Source organism: Festucalex cinctus, chromosome 2 (assembly GCF_051991245.1).
Source record: "Festucalex cinctus isolate MCC-2025b chromosome 2, RoL_Fcin_1.0, whole genome shotgun sequence".
NCBI classification, from domain to species: Eukaryota; Metazoa; Chordata; class Actinopteri; order Syngnathiformes; family Syngnathidae; genus Festucalex; species Festucalex cinctus.
This window is the reverse complement of record NC_135412.1, coordinates 26,329,541-26,348,268: the sequence shown is the minus strand read 5'-3', so window position 1 is coordinate 26,348,268 and position 18,728 is coordinate 26,329,541. Positions and strand designations below refer to the sequence as shown.

The following is an 18,728-nucleotide window of genomic DNA, read 5'->3' as shown; positions in this document are numbered from 1 at the left end:
CACAAACAGACAGACACATGATGTAGTAAAGAGGTACAAAACCACCGACATCAACATGAACATTATACACTCACTGTGGGGTCACATACATGGGCACTTGCATGCAAGCCTTGCAGACCTCACACACACATACAAACACACGCATTTTGACATAGTCTGCATAGTTGCAGCAACCGCAACAAAACGTGTGTGCCAAGTGTGTGGTGACTGAACTGGAGCCTCTGAGTTCGCTGTCACTTGTTTGTTGTCCTCAGTCAACTCTGCTTTCAACAAAAGATGAAATCTGATGGGAAGTCGTCCTTGAATGGCGAGAAGACGCGTTGCTTCTTAACTATTATTAATACGACTACTAATATAAGTTGACTTACTGCGACTCACTGGCGCCTAGACCACCACTTGCCCAGTCAACTAGCATCGACTTCAGCTCACCCATGTGACGCAAATGAGGAACAAGCACAGTGTTTCAGTTTTGTTTGAGTTAGGTTTTGTTTTATGTTGGTGAGAGTGTTTGTTGTCTGGTGCGCTTGTGTGTTTCCCCTATCTCGTTTATGTGTGAGTAGGTCCACCTGTGTGTGTTGCTAATTGGTTCCCTCTGCCTGCTGTTTTTCGCAGCTGTGTATTGTTAGTGGCTCGTTAGTGTTGGTATTTAGGGAGTAGTGATTGGTTCACGCGTTGTGGGAGTATTATATTACTTTGTCTTGTCCTGGTGCTGCTTTGTTGCTGTTGGTCAAGTTCTCTACGTCTGGTCAAGTTTGGTTACGTCTGGCCAAGTCTCCACGTCTCCACAAGTCATCACGTCTCCCCGCGTCTCCCCATGTCTCTGTTTCCTCAAGACTTTACGTCTCTCCATGTCTCCTCAGGACTCCACGTCTTCTCCCATCTCACGTCTACTCATGTCCACGTCCTGACAAGTCATCTCCACTCCAGTCCTTTTAGTTCCAGTCAATACAATTTTTCTCATTCCTGTCAGTCCTCTTCCTGCCTGGTTTCTCCGCCTCTGGGTCCATTCACCTCATAACACCCAGTAGAAAATGGATAGATTGGTAACTTACGTATGTGACTTCACAACTGAAGTTGCTACGCCAAGAAAATACTGAAAAACTCCTCGAACAGGGAAAAAAAAAAAAAAACTTGAACACTGTGCTTGGCTTTGAAAGAAATTCCATATAGATTAGTAAAATTTATAAAACTCTGGCTTAATGTTGGAAAAGTGTCATTTTCTTTTCACACAGGTGTAAAAATAAGTAAACAACTAAAACAAAATTGATAAGTGACGACGTATGGTGATGCTGAAGTCTTCACATTCTTCTCTCTGTCCCTGTTTGAGGATGCTTGGTTTTTTTTTGTTTTTTTTAATGTGTTGCAAAAACAACAAAGGGCACTATTTAGCATTATTAAAACCTAAACACAAAAGACTTAGCTTGAGCCAAAACACATGCATATATAACCTGTTGTGAAAAAGTATTTGTCATCTAATCATATAGTTGTTTTTTTTTTTTTTTGTAAACAGTTTCCCCACTTGAATGTTTAACGCCATCAAAGTTAAGTTTCTTATGAAGATAATCCAAGTAATCTTAAAATGCATTTTTAAAATGTTATTTTATTTATTAAGGTCGTTCTTATAGGGGGCTTTCCCCCCCTTACTGGAATAAAGTGTAATTACACATCCAGTACAGTAGGTGGCAGTGGTGCGCACTTTGTCAGAGAGTGCCTAAGGACTGTTCATTTTATGACATGCTGTTACGTTAACAACAATGAGACACCTTCCAGAAAGTTCAACTTTCATCTTATCTATCCATAGAATATTCTTCCAAAACTCTTGACAAGCCTTTATGAAAATGAATTCAGCTTTACAACAAAAAAAATGTAATTATCCATATTCCATCCATTCATTTTCCACACCATTCATCCTCACGAGGGTCGTGGTCATGCTGGAGCCTTTCCCAGCTGACTATGGGCAGTTGCCAGCCAATCGAAGAAAAAACATAATTAGCCACAGTTAATTTATGATTTATGTATTTCAACTCAAGGTGTCATTCTGTGGAAAAATTTGGATTGTAAAACAAAATCTTCTCCGTCTATTTCTATTTTTTTTTTAAATGCATAAAAGCACATTTACTGCAAACATACATATAGCACAAGGATATGCAGTTGAATTATTTTTGAATTATTTTGTAGTATTGTTACACTAAAAGCGTCTTGACCGCTCGCTGTCATTCATTTTATGTTGATTTGTGTGTGTGTGTGTGTGTGTGTGTGTGTGTGTGTGTGTGTGTGTGTGTGTGTGTGGGTGTGTGTGTGGGTGTGTGTGTGTGTGTGTGTGTGTGTGTTTGTTGATTAGAGGCAGACATAAGTTTTACTTCTTTATGTCCCCTTTCATTTCTTTTACTTTAAAGAGTGATATAAATTGGATTGATTGATTGATTGATTGATTGATTTTGCACTTTCTCACACAGAGCCAGGTAGCTTTGAACATCCCCCCCCCCCCCCCCCCCTTTAATAAATAAAATATTTGGGTTATCTTTGTCTGATATTTACACCTGCTTGATGATCTTAATCATAAAACTGGGGAAACTGTAAAAACAAAAAAATAGGAATGTAAGAAGTGTATACTTTTTTCAGGGCAGTATAGATGTAAAACACTGCATATGTCACATGACAATAGTTGGAAGTCAGACATTTGGAGAATCTTTAGAATTCCCCAAAATGTGTGAAATTCTGAATTGTATGATTTCAAAGGTATTGGATTTAGAGGTTTGTCAGTACGCATGTTTATTGTTCCAGCCAGCATTATGTGGATTCATTTGTTGACATTTTGGAGCATGAAAATGCAAACATTTGAGCACAGGTCTCATAGCAGCCTTTGAAAACAACAATGATGGCAATAAGCACAAAATGGTGGACTATGAAAAGTTAACAGAACTTTAACATAAGATCCCTATTTATCGTTGGAACGTAAACATAACCAAACTTCAAGTGAAATATTCATTCTTCATTTAGTTTCACTTGTTTGACTGATTTCATGTTTTGGAAGTCGTCATGCTGTTGTGGTTATGTTGTCGATACGTTGACACTACCGGCAGCGTTTGTGGAGCTGGAACATTTTGGCTTTTTGTCCAAATGTCACAAGCAATTTGAGTTTGGAGACAAAATCTGTCATATGTTCTAATGAACATTCCACCATGTGCTTTATACGACACTTTTATTATTTACTGCTCGGACAGAAATTATACTGTAAGTGTAACCAAAACATCATGGATGCTGTGAAGTGAATGAAACCACAAGATGCCTTTAAATGAGGAAACAGAAATAAAAGAAAATGTATGCTTTGGGAAGTGGTGGTCCATAAGTCATAATGCATTTATTTCATTTGCATCTAATCAGCCACAGCATGTAAAGAGCCCACTGAAATATCTTGTGAGACCACCGCGCTAGCTGCGACATGACGGAACAATTAAAGAAAGATTCCCGGCATTCTTCCCGTCTCGCCTTCGTCCAATGAAAGACTCTATCAAAGCCACCGAACACTAAATCTTGACGCTCATGTTCGGTCATCTGGTTCACAAATTTAGATTTTAGAAGCATAACAATCCAATGTATTAGGTTATTTTAAGGGTTAGAGTCGTGTTCATGTAGGTTTGTATGCCCATTTACTTAGCTAGCTATATAATGTGGACGCATTATTTATCCACAAGGGAAAGTCCACCTTTTTTTTTTTTCTTTTTGTTCCACGTTAGAGAAAAGCAGTAATGTAAGTTCTATGAACTAAATCTATTTTTTTTTTAAACCCAACACACACAAAGCTACCTGCGAAGCTGCCACTTTCAGCAGCGCCTTATATTAAACGATCAACTTGATCAATATAGCAGACTAATTCCATGTTGAAGGAGTTTGACATCTGTCCAATGGATAGACAATACCATTCAGTCATCATACCATCTTGAGTCTTGGTTGAACTGTCCCATTCACAATATAGTGATTTAAAACCGTAACATGACGGAAACATACTATGGATACTAAAATCGAAATCGATCGAAATTACGTCACGATTTCGAGCATCGAAATAGAAGAGAGGACACACGATTCGATGCCCCCCCCCCCCGCGCCCGCCGCCACCACCGCCACCGCCACCTCCCAGGAAAGCAAATGAGACGCAGCCATTCAGCTACTAGCTAACGGCACTTGTTAGCTGACTTCTCCTGCAGTCATGATGGCAAGCGCGGACAGACACAGCAATGGTGCTTCAAGCCGCTCCCGCTTCTCTCGTCACCAGTTTGGAAACATTTTGCGTTCCCGGTGAGTTATGTCGACAACGTTCACGTTGTCGATAAAAAGACCACAGTTGCAAGATATGCTATGTGCGCGTACTGTACTCGGCCACGGTGTTACGCCCGGCTCGTCAAGGGGAAGGGAAGTAACACAATAACAGAAAATATAGAGTAGATAAACACGGGTCGACTTTAACATCTGAGTAGTTTTAATTGAAATTTCAGGCAGGGGTTTGACAAGGGAGTGAAAGTGGAAGGTGAACAAATAATAACCGCATTTGACAGAACTGACAGAACGGAGGAGAAACAACAATAACCAATAGGGGTATAATACACGGATACACAATAGCGTCGCGCTGGCACAGTCGTCCAATCGGAGTGTCGCGCTGGCACAGTCGTCCAATCGGAGTGTCGCGCTGGCACAGTCGTCCAATCGGAGTGTCGCGCTGGCACAGTCCTCCAATCAGAGTGTCGCGCTGGCGCATTCAAACTGAAGTACCATTATACGGGCACCAGCCGACACAAACACACACATACATACTAGGGGAGCGGAGCCGGCGGCGGGACATTTACGCAGGCATCACAAAGATTTAGATTTATCAAATTCAACTAGAAGTGGGAAAACAACGGTCCAACCAACTATTTCATCCTCATTTACAGTGAAACTTCCACACACTTCAGCTCGCGCGAAACGCCAGATCCATAGGTCTATTTATAGCAGCAGACCTGCAGCCTTGGAAAACGCTGGATTCAAACATTTAATTAGTGTACTTGAACCACGCTACAGTATGCCCAGCAACTGTAAATGTTGGGATATAGTTTGTTCAGGCTGTATTTGTTCCATGACTTTGGATACAATATATTTTTTGTTGTTGTTGCACATTGCACATTATTTTAAGAGGAACGCACAGCACACTGTTGTAACCAAAAACAGTCAATAGATGGCAGGCACCCACTGTGACTTTTTGTTTTTGTTTTTTTATTTTTTATTTTACACTTCAGTAAGAACAAGACGGTTAACTTTATATTGTAAATAAATTCTTTGAATTTGATCATTCCTGCCTAATGTCAATTATCATATATTACATAAATTTACACAAAAATAATATGGAAATTGCATCACTTATATGTAGCCGATCTTTTGAAATAAGATTTACTGTACAATGAATAGAACCAATGATCATAGACTAGCCTTAGCCTACAGAAGCATATGCCTCTGTGTTATAAAGTGGGGGAGCGGAAAAAAAAAAAAAAAAAAAAAAAAATCGAATCGTGACCCCAAAATCGAAATTTAAATCGAATCGTGGAGTTGGCGAATCGTGACACCCCTAATGGATACATTTTATTGACATAAGAACAGGAATATATTGCTATTGTTGGGATCTTTAATGTCTGCCTTTTTTTTTTTTTTTTTTTTGCCATGATCATATGTTGTTTTAGTTGTTTGTTATAAATGCATTTACATCATTGTTTGGATTATTGGATAAATGAGTTGTTTTTGTTTTGGACTGCTAAAACAAACAAACACACAAACAAATCAAAACAGTTGTCAGCTGCAACAGTGGCAAGAAAGGGAATGTTTCGAGTCGACTTCCTCCACATAGAGAGAAGTCGGTTATAGTGGATCAGGAATCTATTTTGGATGCTTCCTCTGAGGTATTGTGACATATCTATGATCAAAGTCTTCACTAGTGAAAACAACAGCTTCAAATGATGGTGATTTTATGAAGAAAAAAAAGGATTTTATTTATGATTATGATGATTATTTTATGAATTATGTGTGTTTTATGGTCGATTTGATTTATGCACAGCACGCAGTTGTTTTAAGTGCCCTATTAATGATGTTGCATTGAGTTAAGATTGTGGGTTACACTGAATTAATTGCACATAAGATACAGTCAAACACCCCCTGAGGGATTTAGAATTCAAAAACTCCAAGAAGCAAACCATTATTAAAGGCCAGACAGTAGACAGAGCTATAAATATCTTGGGACAATCTTGGACAATAAGTTAAATTTTACTTGCCACTCAGACAATCTTCAACCTTCAATCTGAGGTTGTTTCGGGAGCTTGAAAAAAAAAAAAAAATATATATATATATATATATATATATATATATATGTATATGTGTGTGTGGCCAATCTGTAAAGGCTAGATTGGGTCTCAGTCCGTTTGTTGCTTTAAAATTTGCTATCAAGATGAATTTCCTTGCAGTCTCCCAATCCCAAAGTCACCCTCACAGCTCCCTGGTGTCCTCTGTACCCCGCACCACTGTTTGAGTGTGTCTCAGCCTGATAGCATTGACTTGAGGAATCACTCCATCTCATTCAGCAGTTCCCACAGGCTGGCCACAAAAGGAAAAAATAGATTTGACTGGCACACCACAAAGGAAGAAAAAAAACAACACTTCACCTCCCAGCCTGCTGTTGTCGTAGTAGCGAACAATCCAAAGTCTCCCACCTCCTTCCCTCCCTTGCCCCGATCCCGCTTTCTCTTCTCATTCGGAAACGCTCGCTCGATGGGCCGCAGATATTCGCGTGGCGGCGGAAACCAAACAGGAGTGAGAAATGGAGGGAGTTTACAGAAAGTGGAGTCGAGAGCAGAAAGTTGGCGAAATGGACGATAAGTGGGCATGTGCAGACTAAACAGGCTGCAGTTTGCCTGAGAAACAAAGAGCAAATACATGAAATTTTACACGCCCGCCGCCACCATTTCGATGCGTACGTGAGCTACTTGAGCCAAATGACGTTCATCTGTGTTCAATACAAAAGAGTCGCAACGTATTTCCTCGCAGAAGTTTAACAAAGATAAGATGATTATACAATATGACATTCGCCAATATGACAGTTGTGATGTAAATATTGTCTAAAGAGGTGATTCCTAACTAGCAGTGTGCCCCAAGAAATTCTACAATTTCATTTCATGTGATTGGTCTGAAAACTACAAGTAATGTATCTTTGCCATTGTTACCTTTGACTTTTCTATGCCACCAACATATAGTGGCATGTAGAACAACTAAAAGTTTTTCCACTATGGTGAGTACAAAAGGCCCAGATTTTATTTATTTATTTTTTAATGCAATCCTTGCAAACACTACTCTAAGGAAATCCATTCTATGATGCTGGGCCTTCCTCAAAATTCATTCCACAAAGTTACAAGCACACAACTCTCCAAAAATAGTCGACCATTTTTTCCCCATATATCGAGGCCCCTGTTTTCCTTTAACCTCCAAATGGATGGATGAATAATAATAATAATAATAATAATAATAATAATAATAATAACTAGACTAAGAGCAATTTCTGGAGAAATTGCGTGGGAATGCTGAAAGCAAATTGAGGGATAACTTATGAAATGATAATCTCCTGGTTACTGGACAATGCGCTTTACCAACTGTGCCACCGAGCAGGATCAGACACCTGGTAATGATGATAAGTTAAATCTATATATGGAAGTGGGCGTGGAAAGTGATACTTAGAAAAAGTTCTATGACTGTCCCATTGAAAATGAATGGGGAAAAGTTGATATTGAATGTTAAATTGTGCAAATACTGTAAGTAATGTGGAATCAGACGATATCAACCCCGGGAGGTGTTAATTTTTTAAGCCAGTTGAGATTTGAACAATGTAAATTGGAAATATTATGTGGGAGTTGTTAGGTGGCAAAAAAGTGTGGGGAATAAAAATCACAATATCATATGTGGGAACGCTTCAGCATTCCCACAAAAATAATAATGATCATAAAAATAATAATATATTTATTTCACAGCCAACAATGATGAGTATCAAGTAATTAAACAGTGCATACTGACAAGACAAAGCACAACATCAGCACCAATACCTCCAAAACACCAGTAGGTGAAGCAAATGTCTTCCTACTCCCAAATGGACAACCGTTTTACATAGTTCCATTTTGCTTTATCATACAGTGCTGAACTTCTTTTCACACTTGCATGTGAATGTAGGACGTTCCACTGTAGAACAATGTGCATGTGGCAGTGGGTGATAGTGTCGGGGATTCCCGTGGCGACCTGTGTTGGAAGTGTGTGCGCGAGTCCCCATCCATCATCACACACACTTCCCTCGCTCCGTGCGTTCAAAAATAGACGTGTGTGTGAACATGACCTCTCCCACACATAAACACGTTCACACTCACACAAGTAAACACGCCCGCTTGCCCATGCCATTGTGTCCCCACGTCCGTGTGTGTGTGTGTGTGTGTGTGTGTGCGCGTTGGTTGGTGTGGGCTGGGGCTTGTATGAGTGTTGTATCAGCACTTGTTGGCTTCTTGCTTCGTCCTCCCTCCTTGATTCTATCTCCTGCCTCGCCACCAAGTCTACGGTCCATGCCAAATTTCCTTGATTCGAGGTGTGGTTCCATCTGTCACGCAAACACTCGTTTGTTTCGACACAAGAAGTTATAAAGTTTGTCTTGTCCTGATAGAAGAAACAGACCATGTTTGTTTGCACTAATAAAGCTGGGGTGTCAAACTAATTTGTCGTGGGAAACACTGGCGTTTCCCTCAGAGCGCCGTTATTGCTGAAACTACGTAAATGTCTGAATGGCTCATTATATCCTCCTGACGACCAGGAAAAAAATGTATATATTGTCCAATCATTTTTATTTTGATATTCCCCAATCTTTGTGAAGTAACTGGAATACTGCAAAATAAAGTTTTAAGAAAAAGAAGTTTTAAGTTTTATTTTTAAGCTATGATGTGTCCACTACAGAGGACATTTTTAAAAACTTAAATGCTAGGCTCAAATGAAGTTAAAATAATTCAAACAATAATTTAACGTGTTCTTAAGAGTCTTACAGAAAACATACTAACAACATTTAAAGCCTAAATTTGTTCAATAAAAAGTGTTATACACTTACTTTTCTTCTTCCCTAAAAAGTACTTGCACTGAGGGAAGCCATTTTCTTTTATGATGCAATCAAAGGTAGCAAAGCCCCACCCCTACACATTTGGTGTCATTGGAAAGTCCTCTATAGAGCACAAAAGGAATTAATTCATTCGTATGCACTGGGTGGGAGATATTCTGGTTTAAAAAGGTCCACTACAGGGGACAGATTTGAATTGCTGGTAGTCAGGAGGATATTAACCCATACATTGATGGGTGACAAGTTTTGAAATCTGAATTATTGTTCATTTTTAACTAGGGCATGTCAGTCGATTAAAATTTGTAATCGTAATTAATCGCATGACTTCAATCGTTAACTCACGATTTAATTAAAAACGCAAATTTCATATCTGTTCTCTTGACAATAAAATATTTATTTTCTAAGCGCTCATACGCTTGTTAACATAAAAGTGGGAAAAAATGTTAAACGAATAAAAAATATGGCTGCATATTTTAGTGATTGATACAGTAATTTCATAATTCATAAAATTGAGTTAAAATTAAAAAGATGTACTGTACTGTAAAACAACAACAACAACAACATTTTTTTCTGCCACTAGATGCCATAATTGCATTTGTAAGACGTTGGTGACAGCTCAGTGCATTTTTCTTTTCATATTAAGACTAATCTTGACTAAACTTGACCCCATTCTCTATGCATTATTATTAAAATTATTACTGCTAAATTTTGACGTGGACGTGTTTGCTGCATTGCAACTGGAATTTCCCCAGTACAGGCTTGCCATGTAAGGTCATTAATCGCGTGTTTAAAAAATTAGTGGCATTAAAGGAACTTTAATTTAAGTAAACATTAATGCACTAAATTTGACACCCCTATTTTAAAGTCAACATTCTGAAAAGTGAAGACAATTTGAAATGTCGGTCAAGATTTCAACAAGACCTTTAACGGCCAAATACAATGACGGCACATGCTTGATCTCAAGTTTGATACCTGTGGCAAAGCATTTTTTTTACATTCAGTTGGAAAGTTTTTATTGTGTGTTTTAGGGATGACCGTGCAAATTTTATTTCAAGAAAACAATTCACAAATCACCCTGTGTGAATGCTGAAATATAACAGGACAGTGCTGCGTCATTCACTCTCTTCACTCTGATCAACACACACGTACGCACGCACGCACACACACACAGAAGTTTGGACAGTGGCATTTAGGAGGGGTACTTCCTGGTGGTCAAGCAGGAGGCTCCGAGACGCCACTACAGCACCCCCTGGAGCCATGTGTGTGTGTGTGTGCGTGCGTTTGCCATTTCATTGTGGTGAAGTGTGGGGGAGTGTCCATGGCAGACATAAACATAACCTCTCATATTCAACTTGAGTGGTCTCCCAATGACTTAAAAGCAACATTTTGAAATGTTCAGTGTCATTGATGGAATACGTATTTATTCTGTGGAACACTGATTCAATTATTTCAATGGACATAAAATCATGTGCTGATGCTTTTTTTTTGGTGGAGGTTCTCATGCATGTCTGATCCATCCATCCATCCATCCATCCATCCATCCATCCACTAAACTAAAAAAGGATTTGCTTCTCCCCCTGGTCGCTGAGTCAGTGGAGGTTGGTGTTTGTGGACCTCACTCTGCTTTATCTATCCTACCTTTCATCTTTTCTATGGTCCCCTGATATCTCCCTGATCCAGTTGGGGTTCTGATGTATCTGGAGCTGGTGAAGGGTCCTGGACTTCTATAACACTGGTGGTGGTCCGTATGCACCACAGATCCACCACAACAGCATCTACCAAAACTCAAAAAGAGTTTGTTTCTCCCTCTGGTCTTGCAGTTGGTGGAAGTTGGTGTCTGTGGATCTCACTTTGCTTCAACTTTACTTTCTCTGGTTTCCTGACAACTCCACGATTCTGGCGGGACTTTGACATATCCGGTGAAGAGTCTTGGACTTGTTAAAGTTTCAAGTGAATTGATGAACACAAACACACGCACGCACGAGTACATGTTTGTCTTCGTATTATCGTGCGGACTTCTCATTGACATAATGCCTTTCCCTAACCTCAACCATCAAAAATGATTGCCTACCCCATTCCTTACCCTAACCTCAACCATAACCAAATTTAAACTTAAACTCTAAAATCAAGTCTTGACCCTCAAAAAGAGGTCTGAACTTGTGAAGACCACCAAACTGAAAAACAATTGTCTCAAAACAGTTGCGATTTTACATTTTAGGTATAGAGATGGTTGTCATTCTCTTAAGCTGTCTCTCATAACGAAGGTGTCGACTTATGTCCTCTGTGCTGCCATCTTAGTTTCTGTGTGTTCAAGAATTTGACACGTCGGACGATTCGGGTCCGAGTGATGGTGAGCTGTGTCCGGGTGGCTTTTGTTTAATCTTACTGGCTGTGGAAGACTCACGTCGGAAATATCGACTTGTTTACGCTTGCCCAACAGGTGGTTTGATACCATCATCTCAGCGGATTTGTAGCAGCAAAGCCTTTCTTGGCCTCCAATGTTGTTCTGCCGCGCATTTCACCCCCAACGACATCTGAGGGACCTTCGACACATCGGGAGCACCGCCAGTGACACTGCAGCGGAGACATTGTGCCTAAAAACAACATTGCCAATAGACTTAAGCAAAGGCTGTCATCATTGTTATATATTTGCTAGGTTGTGAGCCAATGACAGACACGGGTGGAAGCAACATAAGTGATAATACCGTCTACAAATTGCAACCATAATAACGCCTGTTGTTGTTATGCTCTAGCCTCAACCACTCATCACTGCAGTTGGGACACGCGCGCACACACTTTTGAGTCATGCTAGTATACAGAATGCACAGGAGTATTTACTGAGAATTTTTTTCCCGTATATTGGAGTCATTGGGATGAAGTGCCTGGCTAAAATGAAAGGAATATTGGTGATTAAAAACGAATGTGTCCAATGAAGTCATGACGTTCTTTAGTTAGCTTGGTCAGGCCAATGGATGCTAAAGTCACTCGTTAGCCAACACACTGCTATTTACGCCGATATAGTTAAATCCAAAATAACTCAAATTCAAACCCCCTCACTTTAAGAGGAAACTTTTACGACCAGTACATTCCAAAGTACATTTGTTAGCAGAAAATTACTTGATACTTTAGTACAAATGTCAACCTCTTTATTAGACTTCTACACAATACGCTATAGAAGACCAACTTCTACTAAAATTGTTTTTGTTAAGGTACTCCAGTACTTTATCACTTTCAGGTACTTTATACAAGACTGGCTAAAATGGATAGTGACCATTATACAAATGATCAACTGTACAGGCAGTGTTTTAAGTAGTCCAACATTCCTAACCACAAAAACAAGTGTCATCATGCATTGGTGTCTTCACCATCACTTATACTGTTCTGTGCTTTTATAACAAAAACACAATTAAAAGCAAAATAGTGTAATTTTCACTTGGCATAATGCAAAATGTACTGGCTTTTTTTACGGGAATATTTCAATGGCAGAAGTCATTAAATTGTAAATCGTATTACTTCAAAGGCATTGGACAGGTTCCACTGCAAGCCAAGCACATACTGTACTGTACATCCGTGAGTGTGTGTGCACAGATTTCTAATGTGCGCGTCTTGAATGTGTGTATTGAAGTGTATGAGAGACGGTCAATTCTCGGTTGGGCAGAAACAATGGAACCTCTCTGATTACATCTCCCTGTACAGCGGGCAGGGTGTGTTTGCGTGTGTCTGTGTGTGTGAGGGATGGAGAAAAGCAATGCGTGGGGGGCAGGGGGAGTGTTCTCGGAAGAGACGGGGTACTGGTGGTCCGAAAAACTTTGCCTCCCCCTCTTTCCTCCTCTGTGGCCGCCACTGTTTCCTCACACAAACACACACTCGTCCCCTCCCCTCACATTTGCCTGGCATCTCATTGGTTAAATTCACATCTAGGAGTGTGTGTCATTGGCCTTGGGTGTCTGCGTTTGTGTATGCGTGTGCGTGCGTGTGTATAGATGTATAAAAATATGCTCAGCGTGGGTCGGCGAACTCCGGCCACAAGTTCTGAAAGTTCCTAGCGGGAAGGACAGACGCGAGCCAGTGAGTCAGACAGCTCCGAACCAGCAAACCCGTCGCTCCAAAACGAGGGGAGACTTGGTGGAGTATCTTCTGAGGAATATTTTGGTTTCTGTCCCATTGACCCGCCCCTATCGGATCTCCATGTTTGTACTCGGGATTTGTGGTCCAAATCCATCACACTCTCCCGATGCGTCTCATCTGAAAGCCTGTGCGCTTATCCCTGAAACTTTGCAACCCAACAAACTGAGACAGACGTTTGCAGAATTCCACTTTGGACTAAAATCAAAGTAGACAGCAAGTCCAGTCCTGGAATGAATTTAACCGAGCCCAGCTTGTCTCGGGGGGCTCATCCCGGCCAGGTGTCACTTGTGAGCCCAACGTGGGCCTCGAGGACCCCAAGTCCTGCTTCGGATCTTGAAATGGGTTTTGAGCGGAGCATCTCCGGAGACGGCAGCTCTCCCGGCGACCACGGAGGCACCAGGAGAGCGCAGGCCAGGGGCCTTCCCACAGATGGGGGCCAAAGTCCAGATCTGGCGGGCAGCGGAAAGGGTGTGGGGGGCGAGCAGAGGATCCGTAGGCCCATGAACGCCTTCATGGTGTGGGCCAAAGATGAGAGAAAACGCCTGGCCTTGCAGAACCCGGACCTGCACAATGCTGTGCTCAGCAAGATGCTCGGTAAGACAATTATCGCCTCGGGAAACAATTTACCACACACAAGGGTCACAAGGGTCCACCACTACTTTTTAGCACTCGTTTCGACCAAGTAAATTGTTTTGACTTTAATTTTGTAATATTTGGGGTTTAATGATCATATCTGGGATTCACAAATACTTTTATGAAGTGAAAAGGGAATTTTAGAGCACATTTTAAGGCCACATAACTGCATGCGTGAAATTATAAATATTGTACTTACCACAACAACAACAAAATTAACAACAAAACATAACTTTTATGTGCAGTTAATAGTATACTGTATTTAGTTAATGCTCAGTTGGAAACATGACAACCTTATTCAAGTTAATTTATTTCCTAATTTGATTCTAATTATGAAACTAATAAGTTATATGCAGTCATAGCATTGCTACCGTAAAACAACAAATCTTAGGCGCACCCTAGATTTTTTTTTTTCACCATAGTGAATCAAGGTGTATGCACGTGTGCATTTATGTCTACATGGGTAATGCTGCTATCTCTGGAATGTGTGTTTGCCGCATCTCATGGGATTTAGCAGTTAATAAATAGAGGATACAGATTACTTAGCCATTTTTAGATGACTGCAAATCTTAGGAACTATCACATTAAACTGGAGACATTTTAGTGTCTTGTGTGGAAAAACACGGGGAATGTAAAACGGCATACAGACAGTGTGGAATCAGCAATTATCTATCTATCTATATATATATATATATATATATATATATATTTTTTTTTTTAACACACACATAAGCACATGATGAGTGGGTTTGAATGAGATAACAATATGAATCTGCATAATCAGCTATCATTATAAAGATTTTGTGTAGGTTCTCTATCTTGCAAAGAGCCTAAAATGTCGCAGCAGAGCATCAATTAACTTGTGCAGTGTCCATGTGCTCATTATGTCATGAATGTCAGTTTCGTCAAGGGCTTGATCCAAAGGGACCGCAAAACTACCGCAAACTGGCGCCGGGACGCCGGATGAAATATGGTGCACTGCTGGGTGTCACCTTTGTGAGATGGTGTTGCTTCAAAGGTGTAACTTTCAATAAACTCATATCTAGCCAACATAACAATGAAGGAATCATTATTGACATCATACAGGAGTTTAAATGATACATTCGGAATGACTTGTCTTTATGTGAAAAACAGAATTACTTTTAGAAGAACTCCTAGACAAAGTTAAAACATGTCAGCACAAAAGTTTTTTTTTGTTTTTATTTATTTATTTATTTTTTCTTACTGTTCTAATTTTAATCTTTAGAGATTTGGTGAATTTAATACTTTAAAACAGTCTATAAAATTGGTCACTCCACCACACGTGTGGGTGTTATTTATTTATTTATTTACTTATACAAATTATTGACCAATCTAGAGTGTTGAAAATGGCTTGCTCACTTGATGATATGATATGATGATGTAATGTTAATGGTTGAGCAAACATGCCATTTTGGGGGTCTCCTGAAAAGTGACTGTTTTGAAGGGGAAAGGTTTTGGCCCAACACCAGCAATATATAGCATTTTCGCATATTTTGATTACTTAAATTAATGTAGCTATGTAGTTTTCAAACTATAATAATAACAGTAGTGTGACATACTGCACCACCGAATACTACCACAGTCCTAAAAATTTGGGGACATTTTAAAATACTATTACAATGTGACACACAAATCCTAATGTATTAATTTAATAATCCTATATTTAACATCTTATACCTGTTTGCTTCAGTTATTTTGTTGTGTTTTAAGTGGAATTGCATCAACTTATAGTAAAGTAGTAAAAATAGTTAGACTGATTCAGCAGACTCATCACACAGTCATCCAGTGATAAATGATTACCAACAATCAACTAAACTAATGAGCTCATTACCTCATCATGTAATAAACGAGATAAAGGTCAACTGTCAGCTGTATCATGGTGATTTTGACGCTACATCTCGCGCTGAAGATGACACAGGTGGTTGTAGTGGGCTTCTTTGTGAGGGTTAAAACAGGTCTTTGAGTATTTTTGTGAGCATGCCAACAAGGAAATCAGATGACCGAAAGCTTGAAGGCAAGAGAGCGGATGAGTGGGTCAACAAAACAGCTGATTTTGCCAAGGAGATCACAGTTCAATCCACACTTCCCACTGAGATCCACTGTGCTTTGTTTTTTTTTTCTCCCCCTGCTTCACATTTCTTTTTGCCAGAGTGCTTACGACCAAAGCCAAACCACCATCTTTCCTGAAACCTTAACTACTGTTCTGGTCGCTCAAGCTAACCAAATGCTTGTCACTCTGCATATCAGTCATGCAACCAATTTTAACTCTCTCCTCTCCATGTGATGTCTGTCAGGCCAGTCGTGGAAGGCGCTGAATTCTCTGGAGAAGCGTCCTTTTGTCGAGGAAGCCGAGCGTCTGCGTCTTCAGCACCTCCAGGACCACCCAAACTACAAGTACCGGCCTCGCCGCAAGAAGACCACCAAGAAACTCAAGCGCGTCGAACCGGGGCTGTTGCTTCACAGCTTGACCCATAGCCACGGCATGGGCCCTGGCATTGTCCCCCTGGGTGGAGAAAGCGGCTCTGGAACCACTCCATATGGACATGTGTCACACCACCACCACCACTCCCACCACCTGCTGCCGTCTCTGGGCCACTTCAGGGACCTCCAGGCACCGGGTCACCAGGAGCTGGACAGCTACGGCCTGCCCACCCCGGAGATGTCCCCTCTGGAGGTTTTGGAAAACGGAGCTAGTGAATCAGTCTTCTTCCCCCAGCATGCTCAGGAGGATGCAGGGATGGGAGGCTGGAGCAGCTACCACCATCCTCACCACCATTACGGCCATCACTATGGCAACCACCACAACCCCATGCACGGCGCGCCGACACAGAGTCCGAGTCCAGGAATGAATGTGGGAGTGAACACCCTGAGCGCAGGTCGGAATCCCAGAATGGCCTCGGTGGAATCAAACATGGCGTCGAGCATGAGCCCGGTTCATTGTAACGGTTCTCGGATGAACCCGGCGCAAACATCAGGCCGCCATATCGCCTTGAGGAGTCCCATGAAATGCCCACCGCTGCCCCATGACTCAGTGTCCTATCCCCAGTCCTCAATCAGCCTCCACGAGACGGTTAAACCCCACCAAGGCTCCCTTCCTGCCAGCTACTACGGCCAAATGTACGGCAGCGCAGCCTCCAGTTTCCCCCCGACTCACCTGGGCCAGCTTTCGCCTCCTCCTGAGCCCTCCCCCACTTCCTGCTCATCCTTCCTCCCCCCTGTACATATAGTAGACCCGTCCAATTCGGACTCAGCAAGTCACATGGGGCCATCTTCCTCCGCTGAATTCTGGTCAGAGGTGGACAGGCATGAATTGGACCAGTATGTGAATACTGCAAGGAACCGAGAGGAGGCCTATGGACAAGGTGGGCTCCGGTCCAAAGTCCTCGTCTGGCGTGGCAGCGCTGACAGAGATGGTAGTAGCGAAGAAGGAGTTAGCCCTCTTATATCTGCTCTTTCCGATGCTAGCAGCGCGGTCTATTACAGCGCGTGTATCACTGGCTAATACGTACATTTATGGATGGACATGAGTCTGGTTTGGATTATCTGAAATGTTGATGTTAGGGTCACACGTTGGGTCAACTTTTAGTCTTGCTTAAACCTACGTGGTACACACAAATGCAATGCATTCCTTGGCTACATTGTGCTAGCTGTGTTGCTAGCTAACATCAGTGTGGCCCAGTATGTCTCGATATTAGCACCTGTAATTCACTTTAGTTTCTTTTACTACAATATTTAGACCTACAAATTCAAATGTACAGTATTTGTATGAAGTTATAATTCAGGTGCTGTGACTTCAGAAGCTGTAATGCTACATTGAAATGTACCACTAATTAACTGGAAAACTTCACCCTAAAACTGGAGGACATTTAGCAAGGTCAAAGTCAAATACCTTGTGGTCATGGGGAGCTTTAGATGAATTGAAGGCGCTTATTTAATGGCCGCGTGAAGGCCAAACTCAGGAGAAAAGAGGGCTAATGGGAGAACTCGATCCAACCTCCATGTGCGTGTTTCCGGGAAAGCCTCGGCCACAAAGCCGGGGCGGACCACTGAGGTCTCCCACAAACTATTCGGATGTTTTACAAGATGGCTTTAGATTTGTTCCTGAGTGGGATTGTGATATATTCCTTATTTCCTCCCTTCGTGCCAACATGTCTTTTGGCAAATGTGACCTTGTAGGGATTAGGAAGTCTTTTCTTTTAATCAGTAAACGTCTCAAACATGTCTCTTGTTTAGCTGTATGCAACAAAAAAAGATGGCGCTTCAGGCCTCGCACCGTAGATCATGGAAACTTTCAAATACCAAGATCACAATCAGCTCTGGGATTAGTTTTTTTTTTTTTTTTTTGAGTACAGGCCAGAATTGGCCACAATGTGAAAGTAGTAGAATAAAAACATGGAAGTGCAGATAATGCAAGGCCAGTGATTATTGCCATGTTTTGTTCATGGTCTGTAAACCGCACTGTTCACATTTGCACTCGGTGCTCATCCTAATACATTACGTAAGATCAGTCAGTATGCCGTGTTTGCAACATTGTATCCCAGCATGAGCCACATTTCTTTTGCTGTCTGGCTTCACATCCCTTAATGCATAGAGGAAAATGTGAGGACTAAAGCTCTCCTTTTTAAATGGTTGGCTTGCTAGCACGTGTAACATTTGGAACACCTGGTTTGATGTAGTTGTTAACTTTGTATAATGTATTGAGTTTATATGTGATTCTGTGAAGGGGAAATTGAAGTATGAAATGTTCTCTTTGCACTGGGTTTAATAAGTTTGCTGTATAGAATATGAATTTGAA

The 18,728-nt window shown here is 41.1% G+C and overlaps 1 protein-coding gene across 2 annotated transcripts in view; it reads left to right on the top strand.

The window, feature by feature from the left end:
• sox18 (SRY-box transcription factor 18) overlaps positions 1-18,728 on the top strand; it is a 26,072-nt gene extending 7,344 nt beyond the window's left edge. Inside the window, exons 1-2 of one of the 2 annotated variants that reach the window (XM_077514057.1) lie at positions 13,189-13,873; positions 16,228-18,728. In XM_077514057.1, the coding sequence (XP_077370183.1) occupies positions 13,510-13,873; positions 16,228-17,435 (1,572 nt within the window). In that variant the 5' untranslated portion in view covers positions 13,189-13,509 and the 3' untranslated portion in view covers positions 17,436-18,728. Of the gene's footprint in view, positions 1-13,188; positions 13,874-16,227 lie in introns of those variants that run through there. The other variant, XM_077514058.1, reaches the window with a different exon arrangement.